Source organism: Schistocerca piceifrons, chromosome X (assembly GCF_021461385.2).
Source record: "Schistocerca piceifrons isolate TAMUIC-IGC-003096 chromosome X, iqSchPice1.1, whole genome shotgun sequence".
NCBI lineage: Eukaryota > Metazoa > Arthropoda > Insecta > Orthoptera > Acrididae > Schistocerca > Schistocerca piceifrons.
The window spans coordinates 252,207,193-252,229,898 of NC_060149.1; the positions used below are offsets into that span (position 1 = coordinate 252,207,193).

A 22,706-nucleotide genomic window follows, 5' to 3' on the forward strand; every position below is an offset into this window, starting at 1 on the left:
GTCGTGGAGAGCCGTGAGTGACGTCATTTGCGTCAAAGGCGTGTCCAACCATAAATACACATCTGTATTACGTCACCAATGTGCCGGCTCATACAAACGAATGAAGCGCGAAGCCCGTATAACACCGTTAAAGATCTATGTCAAGGATTGCGTCAAACTTCTTTAACCAGATTACATCACTCAAGTGATTACACTATCGCAAAAAGTTATATCGTAATTGTTTGGAAACGGAAGCCAAACAGTGAATCCCCTGTACGGCAGTATCTGTTGGTGACGAGCACATTGCTTGAAAAGAATGATAATTCGAAACGGTTGAGGGATGAAACAGTGGATGGCAAGAGGAGAAACTCGAAGAGTTCACTGGAATTTGCTTCATGGGCTACAGAGTGAGGACATAAAGAATAATGAAAAGTTTTTGGTAATGCTCCAGCAAACATTTTTATTTACCCTCATGAAAATGGCCCCTCGCATTTGCATATTGTATTCTTAATTGAGAGACGACATTTCTCAATTTCATTCATCACAACTTATGTTCTTGGAAAGCCTGCAACTGTCATTCATGATTTGAATAATGAAACACTGCGCTAGTAATGTATTTTTATGCTTAGTATGATACATTTCGAGACTTTACTTTTATTATCAAGAGAAAATATTTATTAGGTATTTTACGCGGTGTTTGTATGTCTGTTGTTCTGCATCTCTTGCCATGCAATTGTGTTTTTACGGTTTACTGCAGTTGGACGGATTTCTTTTGTCCGATTTTCCGAAACATCCGATAAAATACCTATGCAAATATTTGTACTTAATCATGAGAATAAATTTTCACAAAGCATCGTACAAATTGTGAAAAAATATTTAAATTATTCAGTGTTTCATTATTTTTTAATCATGAATGTTACATTTGCTAAAGATTGTGTCGTGGTTAGCTTAAGATTTTTAGTAACAATCGAAAGCTACTCCAGCTTCCAATATCGTACTCGAATCCCATAGCGCACCACTTTATATATTATTCCGGAAACATGTGAACCAATATTTAAATCACCTAAGAAGGATTTATGAAAGTTTTCTTTAATGTTCGATCGGTTTCACCTGAACGCCAGTTGTACTGTACTCACTTAAGTTGCTCTTTCCACTGGCTCCAGCAAAGATGATAACTGACGTTTCTGTTTACCTGTGAAGTGTGAACTTCTGAAGCGGGCAAGAATTGAAATGCGTGTTGACGTTTATGACATGTTATCCCAATGTTGTGATGGGTTATACGACGTGTGTTGTAGCTTGTTTGTTGGCTATTGTTCCAGTGATTGGGGATTTTGTGGTTAGTGCAAGTGACAACCGATTAGCCAAGTCATTATCAGACAATTTAACTCATGGAGTAATTGGTTTTTTAACATGGTTGTTGGTGTGCGTTCATTATGCACACGTATCAGCCTACGTTTCATTAGCTGAGTCTGCTGCTTGTTGTTTGGCAGCTTCTGCAATTGATGTGGATCATTTTGTAGCAGCAAGATCCGTGTCTCTTGAGGTTAGTCCATTTGTTCTTCTGATCCAGTATTTTCTACGACTAACCCTTTGTCATCGTTTATAAAGTAAAGCCAGTAACCTATTATTTTCAGACCTTTTTTTCTGTCCCTGCTGTTTTGAATGACTGATTATCCTAGTGAGTTATCTGAATTTTGTACGAATCACCAAAGTAACTTTTGTAGAGTTATGCAGGATGCTATTATATGTGCTTCACGTGTTGTGGCTATGGGCACGTTTATTTTGTCTCATTTGCCCAGTTGTGTTTAAAACGTAGTCATTTGCAGACGGGGGAAATTCATTTATTTGGAGGCTTGGCAGGCTCTATATTTCCAGCTGAATGAAGTATAGTAGACAAGATTCCAGTTTGTTCGACTTACAAAGTCTTAGCAGTTATTATTATTGTTATTCCTCGAGCTTCAGTAGTCGATTTCAGAAATTATGTGTTGTCAAGACTGAACGGTGCATCGTTAATTATTGTAGAAGTGGAAAGAGTGGAAATTCATGGGTCAGGCCATGACATTGTATGCCATAAGTACTGAAATTCAAAAACCTTTTAATCACCAAAAAACTTCTGCTATTTTGTTCAGAAAACTATGTAGTTTCATATGGTATAGTCATTTTCGTTTTTTAAAAAATATTAGTGTGATTTTTTTCTCACACATTTAGAAACAATAAAATATTTTCTGTTACAGAAGGACATTTCATTTTTATTATTTGTATCACACACATTGATGATCCTGTGACAAAATGTATGTGGGCACTTAAGTTAGCCTAACAGGAATAAATTGGTATTAAAAGAAGGAATTTGGTATGTTTATCAAAGACATAATTTCGATATAAAATGTAATGAACAGTTCATATAAAATTTTCTTTTCCATTATTTCCTAACAGAAGAGTATTATGATGTCTTCAGTACCATAAAGCAACGTGAAACATGACTATTTCATAAATATTTATTTTGTAAAACTTGTTACAGAAGGACATTTGTTATAAATGTCTATTTGAGTTTCCCCTCTAAAAATGAAACCAGCCACTCACAGCATGTCTTTACCTAACTAGCCAATGAAACAATTCTGTCAGATGTTTTCCCTCCTGTTCTCACTCTCCATTGTTGTACAGGTTTCAAGTGACTGTTCATGTTGGAAGTGTAAATTTGCTGGTTATAAAGATTATAAACAATTTGAAAGTAAGTATTAGTTTAATGTAAACAAAGTTTGTTTATTTATGCATAAGTCTGAAACATTTTTTTTTTTAAATAAGCCTGATTACTTCAAAAGCCTGAGTGAAGAATGTAGGCTATAATTTCATGTGCTATATGAGCAAGTGTATCAAATATTTACATGCTGAGGCATATTGTTAATATTGTTGGTGTTTATCTGACAACTTTCAAATATTTTTATAATTATTAACGGTGAAGGAATATCGAAGCCTACTCTGCAAAGACTAGGTGACTTTGTTATGTGCAACACTTTTAAAAACATGTAAAAAGAATTTCTCAATTTTTTGGCTTTGTAATTTTTAATTTATGCTCTAAACAAACACGGCATGTCTCCTTTGAGCTGAACATATTTCACTCTTTGAGCTTACAAATAACATGTAATGTACATCAATAGCTTACTATGAAATTTTTGGAAATGTAAATTCAAGTGCTTCTTTGGTTCAGTTATAGACTTAACAAGTTTCTTAAATATATGTGCAGGTGCGATGGCCAAAACTGGTGCTGAGCATGCTAAGGAATGCAGAAAATGAAAAATGAATGATCCAGTAACAGCAGAAGTGTATCGTCAGAAAGATCGTGAGAGAAAGAAAGCAAAACGACAGAAGTTTATAGCTGATGGAAAGATAGGTCATTTACGAAAATATGAAAAAGATAAGAAAAATATGCAACGCACCCTTGCTCGTCAAACCAGTGCAAATCCAACATTAAAAATGTCACCTAGCACGTTATGTAAAGCATCAAGAGATGTCTCCCAAAATCACCTTCCAAGCAGCCCGAAGTTCTTGGAAAACTCGTCAAAACCTTTTCACCTCAAAAACGTAATAATTCTTTTGAAGTTGTTGGCTTTACTGCTAGGAATGCAAAATCAAAACAATCAGTATTTGAAAGAAAAAAAAGAAGGGATTCTGTGCCAAATCAAAAAATACAGAAGGTGCTACAATTTTATGAAAGAGATAACATAAGCTGGCAGTGCTCTGGCAGAAAGGAATTCATTTCTATTAAACGTGGTAAAGAGTACAGGTAAAAGAGATTTTTGTTATACAATATTAAAGAAATTTAGAACTTTTCTCCAAAGAATATGGGGAGTTACCCATTGGACTGTCAAAATTTAAACAATTACGACCAAAGCATGTTGTATCTATAACACTAAGAGATCGAGAAGTTTGTGTCTGCACTTACCATGAAAATGCTGCTATGTTATTAAGGTCTTTGAACAAGCATGTGCCAAGCATACCAAAAAGTTTAGATGAAGTACTTGGGGAAAACAGTTTGTGATTACACTAATATCAGCTGTATAGGCAGTAATTGTGAAGAGTGTGGCACTTCAAATCTTGACAGCTATTTTGAAGGGTTAGATTCAAACGAAAGAATAACTTTTTATAAATGGTGTCTAGAAGAAGGTCGTACAAAGAAACAAGAAATGCAAACAAAGTTGTCAGAAGCAAAGGTACAACCTTATTTACAATTACAGACTTTGACCAGGCATGTTTACAATGCACGTAGGTAGCATTCCGAGTTGTGCACGTTAAAACGTGTCCTTCCTGAAACAGACACTTGAGGATTTCTCAGAAAACTTTTCGATAAAACATAATCTGAGATCATGCAGGCTCACTGGTGTTCACCCAGTGTGTCTATTTTTACAGCCATTATGTGTTACAAGTGCCCTGAACTGAAGCATATAAACTACTGTGTTGTATCTGATTCTTTAGAACACAGTAAGGACAGTGTCCATACTTTCAATCAGGCAGTTTTAGCACATCTGAAAATAAAAGTTGGGTTTCCAATTTCACATGTCCATTACTTTAGTGATTCTCTGTTTGTGATCTTCTTTTTCATGAAGAAGATGTTGGTGTAACAGCTGATCGAAGTTACTTCGAAACAGCTCATGCAAAGGGTCCGCATGATGACATCAGAGGAGAACTGAAGAAAGTCATTTTTCGTTCCATACTCCGGAAAAAAATGGTAGTAAATAATGCAGAAGAATTTGCAACAGCTGCAAAAGATCTTGCCAAAAGTATTATTGTGATTTACGTTCCAGAGTCAAGAATTGAAACAGTAAAAAAATGTTGGAAAGCCGATGGAATAACTGTTTCCCTATAAGTGGCCTTCGAAAATATCATTTTGCACAACCCTCTTCTGATAAAAAAAACACTTCACACTTTCGTAAAATTCTGTTTTTCCATGCAGCATAGTAGTGGAAGGACCTAGAAACTTATTCAGAGTGCAAATGTTTTCAAGCAGCAGCAGAACCAAGTAGTTCAAAGCAAGTTAACAAATGATTCAGTCTTGTCTAATGGGTCATTTTTACTTTACAAAATGTTTAGTGATACAGCTGTTGTATACAGGTATGCATGCATTATTCAGAAGTTTCATGCTGATAAAGACATTTACGAAGTGTTGGGACTGAAGTCAACAGACAATACTAAAAACACATTTAAAATTGTCCAGAATGATGTCTTTTAGTGTTTCTTCTGCTGACATTATTTCTGTGTTAAGTGAACCACATATTAATGGTAGTTCTGAAAGACTTATAAATTTTCAGATCCTGTTGATGTTTATGAAGAATAACTAAATGAATTTTTTTTTCCTGGTACTGTCTTAAAAAAACAAAGAAGAAATATCTCAGCAACATTACTCATGCTTTCTTAAGCAAGTAGTTATGCCTAAGTATATATTTTTTCAATTATTTTGACTTTTATAAATCATTTTCCGGTGTTACTTTATTAAATGTGAAGCGTACTTTCTCAGAACAGTGTTTTAAATTATGTATGTACAAAGTCTATATTTTACAAAGAATAATTTCGCTTTCCTATGCTACATAATTTTAATTTCAATAATAAATTAATATGTAGCATGTATGATAGCATTTATTGTTATAAAATTCAATAAATAACAATGTATTTTGTGTTAAAAGTCAAATTTGTATAGCTGGGGAAAAATGTCCTTCCGTAACGTCCTTCCGTAACACTGCAGCTATTCACTTTCTTGGATGCAGCATTTAATCTAAGAGCTAAAAAAATCTATTATGCCCTTATTTATGCACTAAACAGGTGCAGTTAACCAATTAAAAATTTTGCTTAGTGAAACATAAACAGCAGAGCGGGAATTAATCTTTATATTCAAGTATAAAAAAAGATGTCCTTTTTCTTTTCCTTCCGTAACCCTCAGTAAAATAATTAATATTGAAAACATGGAAACATAATATTACTATTTAAATGTATAAAGAAATTCCTGTTGCTTGTAACAGTTTGCAGAATATATGTTGTGCCCTAGTTTCACATTTCTAATTAAAGTTTTTTACCCAGATTTCACAGAAAAAGTGTCCTTCCGTAGCAAAAAAAAAATAGCATGGCCTGACCCTCATGATGGCAGCTGTAGATTTAATGAAATTTTATTCGATGTTATCTTGCCTTACTATAACCATTTGTTGTCTTGTAGGGTAAGGTTACCTAAATATGGTACAAAATCATAAAATTTATTGTATTGTTTACAGAAAAAGTGCAGGTACTTGTTAGGATAAAATTTTATGTGTAACGAGTAAAAACTACTTCAAAATGACACTGTGATTAAGTCTTTATAGTTACAAATGCAGACCAGAAAAAAATTAGAAAGCTATCATTTTTTGACTGAAAATTTTAAATATGACAAAGCCGGTCTGAAATATGACATACACTGATATTCTTATGTACAATGAAGACAAGAGGTTGAGGTCATAAAAATGAGATAGGGAAACCAGTAAATTATATAGGCCTACATATAATGGGTATTTTTCTGTATTTTTATAATTATAGCATAAAACATATGTAATAGTGAACTACAAAAATTACTTCATTGGTTTTTTCTATTTGTAATAATATATTTCATGAACATCAACAGGACCATTAAACACAAAGCAGATCCTTCATTTGAAATTTCCCACCCCGTGTAGTAACATGAGGAACTGGCATTTTTCCCAATCACAACACTTTCATTCTATGTCATTTTGTAGTACTTTTTGTTTGGTTGAAACATACCTGTAGCTGTATGAGTATCTCTTTTCTCCTTGAAATTTAGCCAAGATATAATCTTCTCCATCAATAGGTGTTGGATTAGTCATTATAGTAGGATCTGCCACGGATCCTTCAAAGGGCCTGACACATCTAGGCTCTCATCACTCTTCAGGGATATATTTGAATCCAAATCAGTCTACTCAGTTTCCTTTCTCTTCTGTGTACTTGCCACAGTTTTGTTCACGGGCATAGATTTCTGATTCTTCTGCTATTGGCGTACTCCTGTTTTGTTTGGAGGCTTGTCTTTTTTTGCTGGGGTTTATTACCTGTGATAATAAGTCCAACCAACCACATTTGGGCATAAGTTTGCCATTTTTTTTTTTTAAATCCTCTGAAGAGACAAATTCTCAAAACTTGCGGAAGATTCACTACTGCAAACAAAGGTGGATATAGAGGAATTTTCGATACGAGCATCAGCTTTGACCAGTGACGTAGGAAATATGTGGCAAATGCCACAAACAGTAAGGGGAATATAACGTAATCTTATTGGCATTTTTTAAAAAACCAAACATGCTAAGCTACATTCAGTCTGTCACCACAACCAGCTTTATTTAGTTTCATTTCTGTTGGCTTTGCCAGCTCTCAACCAAACTGTCACCTTCCAACTTACCCTATACCTCAAGCTAAGCTCCATATGAATGTGTCACCACAACCTGTTTTGTACTTTCATATTCCTTAACTTTGCCAACTAACGAGAAAGCTGTGAATATGTGCAGCAAAAGGTACCATGACAGCAGCAATTAATGTCATGTCACTAGCCAAAGTTGACAACTGATATTGAACATTCATCTTGACCTAATAGAGGTTACACTTCTTCCAGAACCATTAGCTTTAACATCACCTTCAGTGTATGGGCTTTCTTTTTTCTTACATCAAGGGGCCAAGCACTCCGTTTGTAACCCTGCATGTTCCAGTTGAATATAGCATGATATTTGCATAAAATAAATTTTAAGTGCACTAGGAAGTTTTATCAGAACATTTCATTCTAGATTATATATGGCAGAATGTAACAAATAATATCTATAAAAGAGATTCAGGAGGAACAACGCTTGAAAATCTTTTTTCTCCAACAAATACTTGATTAACACCATGTGTACCAGGTTGTAGTGGTGGGTACGCAACAAACAACATGAAAACCTAGCACAGTGTTTATTCTCTGGTGCACTATGTCAACAAGAGTAAGAAATACAGCACAACTACCGCTGCATTATTGTCAACAGTAGTAGGAAATACACATTTTAGTTTGCAGAAGTGCATGATTAAAAAAAAATAAATTAGTTTACCACTTTTGGGAATCGATTGCATCACATTTCAGAACAGTGCATATCATGTTTAATAATTCTCTTAACTGCTTAACCCCTAGCCGTCCACATTTTTCAGAATTGGATATTTTACTTTATTTTCAGTTTGTTAGCTTCTTGTACATTGAAATAATGCAAAATACATCTAAATAATGCAAACAAGCTATTACTTGATCTTTTTTTTCTCATAGTGTGTCTGTAACATAATGTGTCCATGTGAACACACTAGGCGCGTAATGCATGTTTGAAATTTGTCCATGGCATTGAAATTAAGTTACAGATATTTTTTATTAAGTACATTTTATTACAGCTAAGGCAAAATTTGGACTTTTGTGGTATACTTCAACACATTCTGCACACAATTCTACATCACATTTCCTATATTTTTGTGAACTGAACTGAACTTAACAGTACAAATGTACACATCTTCTCTTTTTCTCAGTCTTCTTGATATTGTTTTGTATACCATCATATCTTCTATCACTTGGAACATGCAAATTATATCCGCATGTGGAACTGATAGAGGGCCTGCCTGCTCCCTTTACAGGATTCACAAATTCTCTCCTGAATTCAAGCTGCATAATTGCAGCCCCTGTTCCTTTTTTTCAGCTGCCTCACATTGTGTATGGGTATGTCAGTGAGCCAAGAAAGTAAAGTCCAGTACAATTTTTTGTTTTGAATATTTGTTCTGTAAATGGCAATATTTGGATCCACCCTATTCACTCCTCCCATGTGTTTATTATAAGTTGCAATAAACTGCAGACATTGTACTTGAATTGCCTACTTTACCTTTGCAGAATATCTTCTTATGGATGATATGGTTTCAACTCCTTCACAGGTAGAAGCTACAGCAACCACTGAATTGTCCACCCATTTTTTGACAATAACGCCACCATCCTTGAAAAGTGAAGGTTCAAAATATCCCCTTTCTAACTAGTACTTGCTTTGAAGAAATGGACCAATGTTTGGGAACTCTGTTTTCTCTAATAGTGCCTGTTCTTCCAAAACATTTTCTTCTGAGGAATGATGGAACAGCGAATCATGTAAATAGGTTGTCAAAAAAGAAATTAAATGGAAGTAGCTTATAGGTTGTTAAAAAAGAAATTAAATGGAAGTTTTCAGTCTTAAATCATCTGCCATCTGAATGAGTGGGGCAGCAGCATTACCAAACTCTTTGTATATGCTGTATTTGCATGTAGCACTTTTCCATGACAAAAGGAAAAATCTACAAGATATACAGAGGTGGTGTGTAAACAAATCATATGGGTTTCCCACTGATAAACTGCTTGCAAGAGGGTCTCCCAAAATATTTTATCATTGATTCATCATAAGACATGTCACTGAGGAACTAGGAACAAAAATCGTATTAAATTTGCCTCTTACTCTTCCAGTAAAGGGTCTAATTTTCCACATCTTGTCCTTTTCATCAAACTTGTTATTGTTGTTACAGTGCAGACACCTAAGAATTTGTTCAAAATGATTTCTTCTCATGGCAATGCATACAAACTTGTTTCTTGTGCCTAGATTGGAATCCCAGTATAACCTCTTACAGACGAGGATGCCTAGGAAACATCTCATTTCTTCTCATGTTATGTTAGGATTTGGAAAGTTCCTAAAAAGTGTGTAGTTGTTTGACTCATCAAATAGGAATTGTATCACATCAAGAAATAACTCTAAAATTTCCACAGCAGACTTGTCAACATTTATGTGAATGCTTGAATCAGAAAAAGATTTCAGATTTAACATTAGTGCCCCATTAACCCAGGTTTTTTGCTTATTTCTGTGTCTGTAATGTGTAATTCTCAAATCAGTTTCTATTTGCGTATCTGTGGATTTTATTTCTGCTTTGTCCCAGAGATATGGAGTGTTGAGATTATCTGGTATTCCCCTTCCTCACCAACACCTAAATCCTCATCCATGAAAACTGCTGGATCAGGGGTGTATGATGTAAATTCCATCACCCTGAGGAAGGTTCGTTTCCTCGGATGGGATGTCTAACACATTCTGCAGTCAAACAATGCTGGAAAGATTGTGCCAGGCCTCTGTTATGAAATAAAATAGATAAAGAAATTGAATCATTTTTGATCCTGCAACTGCCCACTGTGTCCATATCGACACATTTGAAATACTCACATCATAAACAGAAAGTGAATTGATGGATAACAACTTCTCTAAAATAAAAATCTCAATAAACATATTTAGATTTAGAGCAAAAATTTTTATTTGGAAAAATGAAGTTCTTCATAAAACATACTTGCTTCAGTATGCTCCATTGCTATTATGAAAGCACTACCTACAAAACAGACTGTCACAGTTACAATGTACATGGTACCAGTGAAACATTAAAACAATGAATGTAAAATTCAGACCCTCTCTGACAAGAATACATGACTGCCACCGCAAAAAATTATTTTAAAACTGACAATGTAGAGAGAAGAGAACTATACAGCAGTTGTGTCGATATGAACATGCTCGGAAGTTAAAGGTTAATAATTATCCCAGTAAGTTTGATAATAATGAATAATCCAGCAGACAGAGCAATTTTCTGTGTGTGTAATGCAAATTTGATTGCTACAAAGTCAGTACCGGTATTGTCATAAATGTGGCAAATGTTCCAGAAATGTGTGCATATTAATTTTGAGTCTGAAAGTGTTATTTGTTAAAACCATTTTTTTTTTTTTGCCTCAAAAGTGAAGTTTGTGAAGGAAAACCAATTATAACTAACCATTCCTAAACAATCAAACAATGGAAAATCTAGGATAGAATGTAACACTATTATGAAAAGGACAGTTGGTACTATCCATATAATTGAAATGCTGAATTGCGGATAGGCACAACAAAAAGACTGTCACAAAATGAGCTTTTGGCCAACAACGCCTTTGTCAAGAAAGACAACAGACACACACACACACTCATGCAAACACAACTTGCACACACATGACCACAGTCTCTGGCAGCTGAAGCTAGACTTCCGACTTCAGCTGCCAGGGATTTTGTGTGTGCGTGTGTGCGCACGTATGTCTGTCTGTCGTCTTTTCAACAAAGGCCTTGTTGGCCAAAAGCTCATTTTGTGACAGTCTTTTTGTTGTGCCTACCTGTGGCTCAGCACCTCTACTAATGGTGGGCAGTGGTTATCCTTTTCATAATATTGTTATATTCCTAAACAGTGGTAGCATAAATAACAGGAACATTTGTAATAGATATGGTTTTCTTGTGACTAGACTGGTTGTATCATTTTTTAAGACTTTATCCATTGACTTCACATTATTGGGCTTCTTTGTGAGAAAAAATGCCATTGTCACAGTTTTTCAAATGCTTTTGACAGTTCTAGGAAGATGTTGGGTGTCAGTTGCATGCTCTCTTTCACCCAATACTTCAAAGAGAGCACTGAAATGCTCATACTTTGCCTCTTTCCTATTTTTTAAGAATACACTTAATTGGGTTACTGGATAATGGCAGCTTGCATTATCAGTAGCCCATGTATTGAACAAATGAGTTTTTCAGCTACTGGGGGACACTCAGGTTGAGAAGAATATGTTTACTATGTATTTTAGTGGCTTTATTACAAAATGAGATGCCTTTTTAAATGATTTTTCATAGAGATCATGCAGTTCATACCTATTTTTTTAATGACATCATTACCTTCAGTCTTTGTGACTTCATGAAGGAATGCGTATTTAAGATTAATGCTTAAATTATTTAGAAGGTTCTTAGTTGTGGCTGCACAATACTTTTGGATTAACTAATTTGCTCTGTTGCTGCAATAGTCATTAAATTACTCATCTAAATCTCTTGAATCTGTTCTTAATCATTACTTGCCAGCTTTCATTCCATAGTTCCTTCAATATAAGAAATTTAATTCAATTCACTCAATAATGAGCAAGAAATGCTGGATTTGTCAGTCATGACTTGTCGGTAGGACCATCCTATATTTAACAGAAATTTGTGGAGAAAAACCCAAATAAGTAAGGCTGTAATGGACGAAAATGCAGGAATATTCTTTGCATTAATTTATTTTTCTTTCTATACTGTTCATTTCAGTGAGGCATGATTTTCATAAGACAAATAAGTGAACCTAAGGCATTCCTGTGTGGAAGAAGAATTTGTCTAGAGAAATGGTTACAACTTTGATTTGAGAATCTGCTTTTTGTAATCGGCAGCCTTCAACTCTTCTGTGATCCTCTGAAAATGTTGGGCCCCTGTGATTCAGAATGCCATACACATTATTGAATTGTATTTAAATATTTATTTGAAACATTTAGCTGCACTGTTCCTTTAGGCAATTTCGTTTTCAGAACCACACATTTAATACTGGTAGCCCTTTATAGGTATAGTGGTGTCAGTATAAAAAGAAGCAGTTTGTTAGAATCTGACTTCAGTGTTGTGAATTAACACCACTAAGATTTATGATGGATTGATTTTGGGCTGAAAGTATTGTTTGTGTCTTAACTACATGAACACCCTCATAATGTCTTTGTGAGAGCATTTCAAAGGTGCTCAACAAACTCCTGTTGCAGACTTATAAGAGAGGTATTGTGCATCATGGAGAGGATTACTGTTCAAAGATTGAGAGAGCAATATCTGCAAAGAGTCAGACAGCATATTACTTCCTCCCACATAAATCTCACAAAATGACCACAGTGAGAAAATTCAAGAAATTATAGTTAATACAGGGGCTTACCAACAATCATTCTTCCCATGCGCCATTTGAGAGTGGATCAGGGAAGAGAGGAATCAGTTAGGGGTATGAGAAGTACTCTGTAGATGCAGACGTGAGTGACAAGGGCAAGGAGCAGGAGTTATAACAACAAAACAAATAAGAAGAAGTCTCTTGGAATTTAACTTATAAGCAAAAGATACAGTGAGCTGAGAATAGAAGGAAAATTCAGGAATATTACAATAACAACAGATGTGTATGCTTGCTACAGAGCAAGCAGAAAGAATGCAAGAAAAGTTTTATAAAGACCTTTAAAGTATGTATTGTTAGTTTTTTTGGGAGACTTTAGTACAAAGGTTGGCCTATATGAATGTGGAAGTGTGTCAGGGAGATAAACTTTACATGAAGAAACTAATGGCAAATTGAGCTGTGTGATGTCAGTTTGCAGCCATAAATTATTTACTTGTGAAGACTACCTGTTTTCCATACAAAAGAATGCATTTTGGAACACAGAAATTTAATAACCAAATATGTCATGTGGTAGTAAAAACAGAACATGCCTTTTCAGTCAAAGAGGTACAGAGCTGGAGGGGTCCAAACTGCGATTCATAACATTATGCTGGGCCATTGTGTGTAAAATCACAGATATTTTGGTGGATCCTAGGGTGAACATTTCAGAATTTAGCCATGTTTGGTACATGGATACCTATGTGTTGTAGTAGTAAAACTACCAAATTGCACTGTCCTAACTCTAACCATTTCTGATTAATTCATGTTTGAAGACTCAAGGGTGTGTACCCAATAATTAGTCATGCACCAATTTTCCTATTTTCAGTGACCTGCTACTTAGTAATGAAGTTCACCTACAGGCTTAAATTTTTTATGCATAGTATGTAAGTTGATATAATGTATAAAAAGCAGGTTACATCGTTCAAAAGCCCATTCTTCACGAAGTGCTGCACTGAGGAGAGATATCGATGTCAGTTGGCGAGGCCTGTCACGAAATTGGCATTCCAAAACATCCCGAAGGTGAGGTGTGAAAGATCATTCATGGAATGAAAAAAGGAGAGATGCCTGAAGATGGTGCTCCAATAGAAATTGTGAAAGCCGTAGGAAAGGTAAAGAAAAGAAACTTGAAGATGTATTTACAGAACACCAGTGGAGAAATATACACTCCTGGAAATTGAAATAAGAACACCGTGAATTCATTGTCCCAGGAAGGGGAAACTTTATTGACACATTCCTGGGGTCAGATACATCACATGATCACACTGACAGAACCACAGGCACATAGACACAGGCAGCAGAGCATGCACAATGTCGGCACTAGTACAGTGTATATCCACCTTTCGCAGCAATGCAGGCTGCTATTCTCCCATGGAGACGATCGTAGAGATGCTGGATGTAGTCCTGTGGAACGGCTTGCCATGCCATTTCCACCTGGCGCCTCAGTTGGACCAGCGTTCGTGCTGGACGTGCAGACCGCGTGAGACGACGCTTCATCCAGTCCCAAACATGCTCAATGGGGGACAGATCCGGAGATCTTGCTGGCCAGGGTAGTTGACTTACACCTTCTAGAGCACGTTGGGTGGCACGGGATACATGCGGACGTGCATTGTCCTGTTGGAACAGCAAGTTCCCTTGCCGGTCTAGGAATGGTAGAACGATGGGTTCGACGACGGTTTGGATGTACCGTGCACTATTCAGTGTCCCCTCGACGATCACCAGTGGTGTACGGCCAGTGTAGGAGATCGCTCCCCACACCATGATGCCGGGTGTTGGCCCTGTGTGCCTCGGTCGTATGCAGTCCTGATTGTGGCGCTCACCTGCACGGCGCCAAACACGCATACGACCATCATTGGCACCAAGGCAGAAGCGACTCTCATCGCTGAAGACGACACGTCTCCATTCGTCCCTCCATTCACGCCTGTCGCGACACCACTGGAGGCGGGCTGCACGATGTTGAGGCGTGAGCGGAAGACGGCCTAACGGTGTGCGGGACCGTGGCCCAGCTTCATGGAGACGGTTGCGAATGGTCCTCGCCGATACCCCAGGAGCAACAGTGTCCCTAATTTGTTGGGAAGTGGCGGTGCGGTCCCCTACGGCACTGCGTAGGATCCTACGGTCTTGGCGTGCATCCGTGCGTCGCTGCGGTCCGGTCCCAGGTCGACGGGCACGTGCACCTTCCGCCGACCACTGGCGACAACATCGATGTACTGTGGAGACCTCACGCCCCACGTGTTGAGCAATTCGGCGGTACGTCCACCCGGCCTCCCACATGCCCACTATACGCCCTCGCTCAAAGTCCGTCAACTGCACATACGGTTCACGTCCACGCTGTCGCGGCATGCTACTAGTGTTAAAGACTGCGATGGAGCTCCGTATGCCACAGCAAACTGGCTGACACTGACGGCAGCGGTGCACAAATGCTGCGCAGCTAGCGCCATTCGACGGCCAACACCGCGGTTCCTGGTGTGTCCGCTGTGCCGTGCGTGTGATCATTGCTTGTACAGCCCTCTCGCAGTGTCCGGAGCAAGTATGGTGGGTCTGACACACCGGTGTCAATGTGTTCTTTTTTCCATTTCCAGGAGTGTAATTTCCCAAAATTGGAAAAATGCTATTATTGTTGTACTTGATATAAAATGAGACAGAAATTAGAAACTTAAGTCTTTTGAGACCCCTCTCTATAATGTAAAAGATATTGAGTAAAATTATAACCAAGCAAAACAAAAAAACTTGTATTTTAATCAGGCAAAGAAACAATCTGGCTTGAGAAGGGGATATAGCACTGTGGACCATTTGCTGGTCGTGAATGAAGTTATAGAATTGAGTAGTGCATATGAATTAACACTTTGTCTAGAATTGATAGATTTTCAGAAAACTTTTGACTCAGTTTAAACTGACTCTGTACAAACAGTCCTTGAAAAACAGGATATTGATTCAATGTATGTTAGTGTGCTGAAGATTATAAATGTCAGTGCTACAGTTTCCACTAGATTTAACAAGGATAGTGAAAAATTTAAAGTTGAAATGGGGGTTGGGCTAGGAGACTCCATATCTCCAAAAGTATTCTCAGCAGTTCTATAGGAAGTTACCATATCCATAAACTGGGAAAACAAAAAAAGAAATACTTTGTAATAGAATATATCTAAACCAGCTTCATTTTGCTGATGCAATTATACGGTTCGTCTCCAGTGCATATAAAAATCAGCTACAAATGGTAGGACAAGGTTGAAAGTAGGTATAAAAATCAGCTTTGACAAAACTAAAATGATGTACAGTCAACACATTGAAAGGAAAGTTGTAGTTGTTAATAATGACTTCATAGAACCAGTTGTGTTTTTGTATCTAGTGCAGTTGGAGACTGACTAGATGGGCAGCAAAATAAACAAACAGCAAAAATATGCTTGCACGTTGTTGGTAAACTAAATTGGGTTTTCAATATTGAGCTTCCAATAAAATCAAAAAGAAAATTTTGCAGTTGGTATCAACTTTTCTTATTAGTGACAGTAAGAAATGGACCTTTAATGTGACAAACATTCAAAACTTCCAGGTTACTCGCATGGGCACCTGATAGGTGCATGCTGGGAATAACTAGAAGAGACAAGTAAACAGATAGGGAACAAAATGGAGTAGATAATATGATTATCACTATACTGAAAATTAACTTAGGTCAGTGGGACATGTACCAAGAAAAATGAATGGCAATGGACCAAGAAAGGTTTTTGCTGGATTCTGAAGTATAAGACAAAGTCTAAGATAATGAGGTAACAATAGGTGGGTAGATGACTTTACAAAACATACAGAGGCAATATGGATGTTCATAGCTGAATACTACAATTGATTGGAAAGTGTCAGGGTTTTTGTCATCCAGGAGTGAATCTTGAGTGGATTACAGTTACCACCACCACCACCACCACAGAAAGTTGTCTGTTTACTTAAACATTTGCATCTTTAAATCATCACTCATAATATCACGAGTTTTCTCATTTCAGACATTTGTAGTGGTTTATCATTTTGGATGCCCTCAAAAGATTATTCATAAAATGTCATTGTAAAAGTAAACTTGCATGTTCAGGAATGATGTTCCAGTACTGCAGATTTGATTGAAAAAATGGAGCAACAAAATTGCAACAATTAATAGAGATATTTCAATCAGGATTCATATTGTAATTTTACAAGTGATGGAACTTGTGCAATCTGATGTGGGGAAAGATCATCTTCATACTGAATACTGCATTGATTTACCAATCCTTTTTAATTATTCCTGTTTGTTGGTCTAAGGAGATTTGTTTCATAGTATAAATGGATCCCAGCTGTTGGATATTATCCTTTTTTATTATTAATTTGAGGTTATGGACAAACTCTAACTTTTTTAGGTTGTATCTAATCTGGAAATACCTGCCACAGAGTTCTTTTCAGTGACTTTTAATATATGAAATGTAAACTATATCAAGCTGCTTCTTTAAATAAACTGTAGAGAAATGGTGATGGGAATTACAAGAAGGTGTCCTTCACAAAGGCATATTTAAGTAATTTGTCTTTGGCCTGTTACTGGAAGTAGCATCACTTAATGTTGTGTTGTCATCAAGAGTGCCAAATGTCTTGGGAAGGCACTGGATTTCTAATACTACACTTGAGTGCCAAACATTGTGGGAAGGCACTGGATGTGATTTCAGTTATCAGTTGCTGGAGCCCTTGTGGTGCATTCCTCTCTTGACAGTCCTAGGAGAAATAAGTTCCCATTCATCAAGCACTTCTAATAGTCTTTGCAATATTGAAGATGCAGCATAGATACTGTTGACTTTGGAAACCCTAATTCGTATGATTCCCCCATATTGTGCGACAGATGTATCTTGCACTGATTATCGTCTCACATTCAAAGTCTATTACCTCAAAATGTGCTACCATGCTCACCACACACAGACTGCTCAGATACTGTGTCAACACTTGCACCACTCATCACATTTGACCACTCTTTCTGATAACTTTTACTGGCACAAAAGTAAATTATTAAAATACACATTGATTTAGAAGATGAAATTAATTCAACTCTAAATTTTTGTTTCAGAATGCTTTACAATTGAAGTCTCGTCCATTCCTGCACTGCACATCAATACCATTATTAGTTTTTGGTATAGGAGTAGTTGTTGGTTATGTACTGAAATACTCTATGATGAAAAGATATTCATGGTTACTTATTGCAGCATTACTCAGTCATCACATTAGAGATTCTACTAGACGGGGCTTGTGGCTTTGGCCCTGCGGTACAACTTACCCATTACCATATTATTTATATGTAATTATTACTGTACTGATACCATTCTTAATTGTAGCTGGAATGAAACTGACAGATACCACTTACAATTATGATACAATAAGTGTATAGTACTGGTTATCTAGTTCTAAAAGAGATTTGTTACACTGTTATAAAACTTTGATATCAATACTAATGTCCAGAATTGCAGACATCACTGCCAAATTGTTGTCTTCTATCTCTGACACTGCGTTATTGTTGTAACTTTCATACTTTCTCTGAAATACTGGGATTTAGATAAGAATATGCACTATCATCATTATTGTGTAAAAAAAGTGGGTAGTATGTTGAAATATATATTTTGCTTTATAGTTTAGTTTCCTGAACTTTGGAATGGGTAGATCCGAATTCGTAAAATGAGTACTAATACAGTAAAAATAAATTTGAGAACTATTTACTTGTGGGGAAACAGCCCTGGTGGGTGTTGTTGCCTAAACTGTACACATGGAAAGCTTACATATATGTTTGGTCTTCTTTCGTCTGTCCTTTATTAGAAGTGCCCAAAGTATGTAAGTAAATATTTTCTTAGAACTTTACTTTATGCCTAACTTAGATCAGGATAAATCATAGATTCTCTTTTACAATACTCTCAAAGAGGAAAGATGATAGTGCAGTTTGAGAAGTTTGCTTTGCCAAAGGGTATAAAGAAGTAATCACTCTTTCACATTCACTATCTTTGGAACAGTATGACTACAGATTCCATCCATGAGTCATTCTGGGTCCCCAAAGTTATCATCAAGCACTAAAGTGTCAGTGCCACTAAATGCTATACCAACTACACGTGTCAATGTGTCTGCTGTGATGACTGCACATGATGCTTCAATGCTCACATGTAGAACCTTCACTGTAGTTTGCAGTTGTTAAGAAATTTCAGACATGATCTTCCATTGGTAGAAATGTGGATGTGAGGCCTGTAGTGTGTGGCAGGGAAAAGGCATTTTTTATCTATCCATTGACGTGAGTCAAAGTTAGCAGTGTGCATCATTATCATCGTCATCTTGTTATAGGTAAAATTTCTCGCCTCCTAAAAGTGATGGATTAATGGAGAAAAATCATTATTTGGAGCATATTAAGATACACCTCACCAGTTACAGTACATTTAAAGAACTGATCAATCAAACCATGTGATGATGAACAACATAGTGATCCCCTGTCAGATTCACTTCGATACCCACAAGAATATGTGTGTCTACAAGATCAGAGATCACATATTTATGATAGTTTACACCTCATCAGACATACCGCTTTTATTATTTCTTTAAAACCCTTCATCCTTGTGACCTAGGTCTCCACACTAACCACAATACTGAAACATTTAGTCCAGGCTGTGCTTCTTCATAACAGTAAGTAGTTTTGAAATGAGCAATTCATTTTACACCTTTTACAGTTGGTTGTTTCTTCTGATTGCCATACTCCACATTTGTGTGCATGCTGATTCACAGATGTTTCAGTGTTTGTGTAAAGTGGTGGAATACAACACTGGTAGCTGAATTTGGTTATTTTGTTTTCTCCTGTATCTTCACTTATTCACATCAGTAACAGGACTATTAGCTTCAAATTTATTCCAAGTGTAGGTAATTATTTGAACAGGTGGATGACTAACACTTTTGCTACTTGAGTTGCATTTATTTATTTTCAGACTCCCAGTAGCACTTCTGCACAGCCTTGTGGTAATCAATTTAAAACCTTATTTAGCCAATCTCGCCTTCTCACAATGTGAATGTAAGTCGTGACTCACACCACTGATTGGAAAAGAATTGAACTATATTTTCATGCAGGAGTTATACTCCATTTGAATCTAATTCAAAGAAGCTAATTATTAGAGAATTAGCTCAGGTTTTTTTTTCATTAAGAAATACTGTCTGAATCCTCTGCTCTATAATGGAAAGTTAATATACCTAGAAAGAAATTGCTAACAGGGCACTATAACATTCCAACATATTGATTTCCAACATTATCAGATTGTGCACAGCACATTCCTAACTACCCCTGATGCTCCTTTGATTGTACAGAAATGATAATACTGGGACAGTTGAACTTTGCTATTTGTTCCTGTTGATCAGTCTCACTTATCACTCTGGGGGTAAGTGTTTTCGGTGTAAAGCTCTAATCATTAATAAAATCTGATTGGTTAATCCCCAACCCATGCTGTGACATTCATGTTTTACACTTTAAAATCAAGTTGAAATAAAGAAACAACTTTTACACTAATAACTTAATAGACCACAACATTTATGGAACTTTTGCAAGATCTACTTGTAATACGTTTTGTAACATAGTTATGAACACACTTGTATTATCTATTCAGGCTGTGATGTAAAGCTGTGATGTATAGGATAAATAATGTATCTCCTCCCTTCAGGAGTGATCAGTAGTGGTATGTTTTATAGTTCCTTACTTCCTGGTGAAGAAATGTGTTATTTATGATAGACCAGATATTGGTATTTAATTAAAGACATAAACTATAGTCAGAGTTTGTGTCTATTGCAGTGGGCATTATATCCTTATATGACTGTGATGTTCAAAGTTCAATCTTGCCAAAGGCAAACATTTTATTAACTTAAGCTGCAGTATCCATTGTAGCATGACATTTGTACAGGTAATATTGTTTGTTATAGATGTGTCAAATTCTGTACTCTGAAACCTCAAATGTACTTGATATTTAATTTTACCAGAAACTAATGTATTTACAATATTTTAAATAAAAAAGTGTTTTAAGTGGTGTATATTAAGATGAGTGTGTGTGTGATGTAAACAGTGCTTAAATAAAGACTCTAATTATAAGAAATTTGAACTTTTTCTCCATAATTTATTAAACTTAATTCTAAGTGATACACGCCATTTTTCCTCATAGGTAGTTACACCTACCATAGGTGTGCATGTACTGTTACAGGAAAAATCTCTTTGTGCACAATATTTTTCCTCAGAGGTGTGCTAATAGGAGAAGAACAGCGTGAGCAGGCTAACCAAAGTGTGTGGTGCTTCTTTACAGTGGTCAAGTCATTGGGCTTTATTTCTTAGTTATTTCTTACTGCAGCTAATGTGACATCAATGTTGGAGATGTTTTGTTTAAATAGACCGTGGGACCAAACTACTTTATGTGGTGGTTACTGAAAATTTTGTACTACAGCCCCGCCATTTGTTTACTTAGATTTCCTTAAATAATTCCTACTAAACATCAGGCTTCTCCCTCTTACAAAACTCCAGTCAACTTCTTTCCCTATCAGCAACTGTCATGTGGGGAATTAGATTACCTTTAATCACAACATTGTCAACAATTTTAAAATACTAAGGAATGGGAAGAGTCAGAGGTTGGGGGGGGAGGGAGTAGCACATATGTATATGTTGATACATATTTAGAAGAGCCTCAAATGTGAGGCCTGTTTAAGCAGGAAATATTACTGTGTGCAGTGGTCACCTTGCATTCATACATTAGCTTAAGCAGATCATGCGTGCACAAGTAGTCTCTTACTCATACTGTCATTGTTAATCTGACACTACATTAAAATGTGTACCAAAAAGTGTGAGCATTGGACTTGTTAATAGGAAAGTCACAATGTGGTTGTAATTTACTGTAAATAGTGTCACATTTGTGGGTGTCAGACAGTCAAAGAAAGGTAAGGCAATGGTGATGTGCCTATAGGAAAGGATCAGTTAGTGAGGAGAGGCATGCTGGACCTAGCATTTGGGCAGAAAACTGTTGCACATGCTGATGAAAAACTGCATGAAATCTATCACTTCAGTTAGTCAGTCTGCATGGAATTTTCACAGGTTACCTTGTAAACATTGCATCCATATTTTGATTTGTGTGTACATTTCACGGCAGGTACTGTAAGGGCAATGAGATACTATTCCCCCTCCCTCACCACCTTCCATCTTAGTCACTGGTCTTCAAATAAGTGTTGTATGTTGATTTGTGGATCTAAACTTCAATCGCTGCAATGATTTTTGTGATCTTTTCCATTATTTTTGAAGGGGAGTGCTATTTGTGGGTCTGTAGATGATAATACTGCAAGAAATGATATGTAAGCAAATAAAATAAAAACGAAGTGTAGCTCTGGAACTCCTGTTTCTGAAATAAACCCTGCAATGATGTACAAATTCATTGAAGCCAAGAAATGAGGCATATCCTGTTTGGAAAATCACAGCAACTGTGTTTTATACCTAAAAAGGTTTTCATCGAGGTGAAAACATCAGAGATATACTATCAAAAATATAAAACCTAACGTGCCATTTGGAACTGGTGACGCAGAACCAGTGATCTGGAATTCCCTTAAGCCTAGGATGCCAAAGTCGGGGGTTTGTTGAACCTGCAACTTTTCATGTTCCTTAGTCTCTGCCCAAGTAAATGTCATACAACATTTTCCCTTTGAGTTATTGTTTACTGAATATTGTATGAAACTTCAGTGTCAATAAATTTTTGTAGAAAACTCCTCCATTGAAAGAAAAAAGATGAAACTTTCAGTGTGGGTTCATAACCCCTCCCCTCCCCCCCCCCCCTCCACACCCCTTTAGGTTTCAGTGCTACAGAGAATTTTTCTATGCAAAGTTTATTATTTCCTTCCTCTACAACAATGCAAGTCTGTTTCTTTTTTGGTTGGCATTCTTGATATTCTCAACAATGTTTATTTTCAGAAGAGGT

At 36.5% G+C, this 22,706-nt stretch overlaps 1 protein-coding gene across 1 annotated transcript; it reads left to right on the forward strand.

The window, feature by feature from the left end:
• The first annotated feature begins 1,165 nt into the window (after positions 1-1,165).
• Positions 1,166-20,829, forward strand: LOC124722001 (transmembrane protein 267). The gene is made up of 2 exons (XM_047247176.1): positions 1,166-1,522; positions 17,819-20,829. Exons 1-2 carry the CDS (start codon positions 1,226-1,228, stop codon positions 18,134-18,136), a joined length of 615 nt encoding a protein of 204 aa, XP_047103132.1. The 5' UTR covers positions 1,166-1,225; the 3' UTR covers positions 18,137-20,829.
• Positions 20,830-22,706: the final 1,877 nt, after the last annotated feature.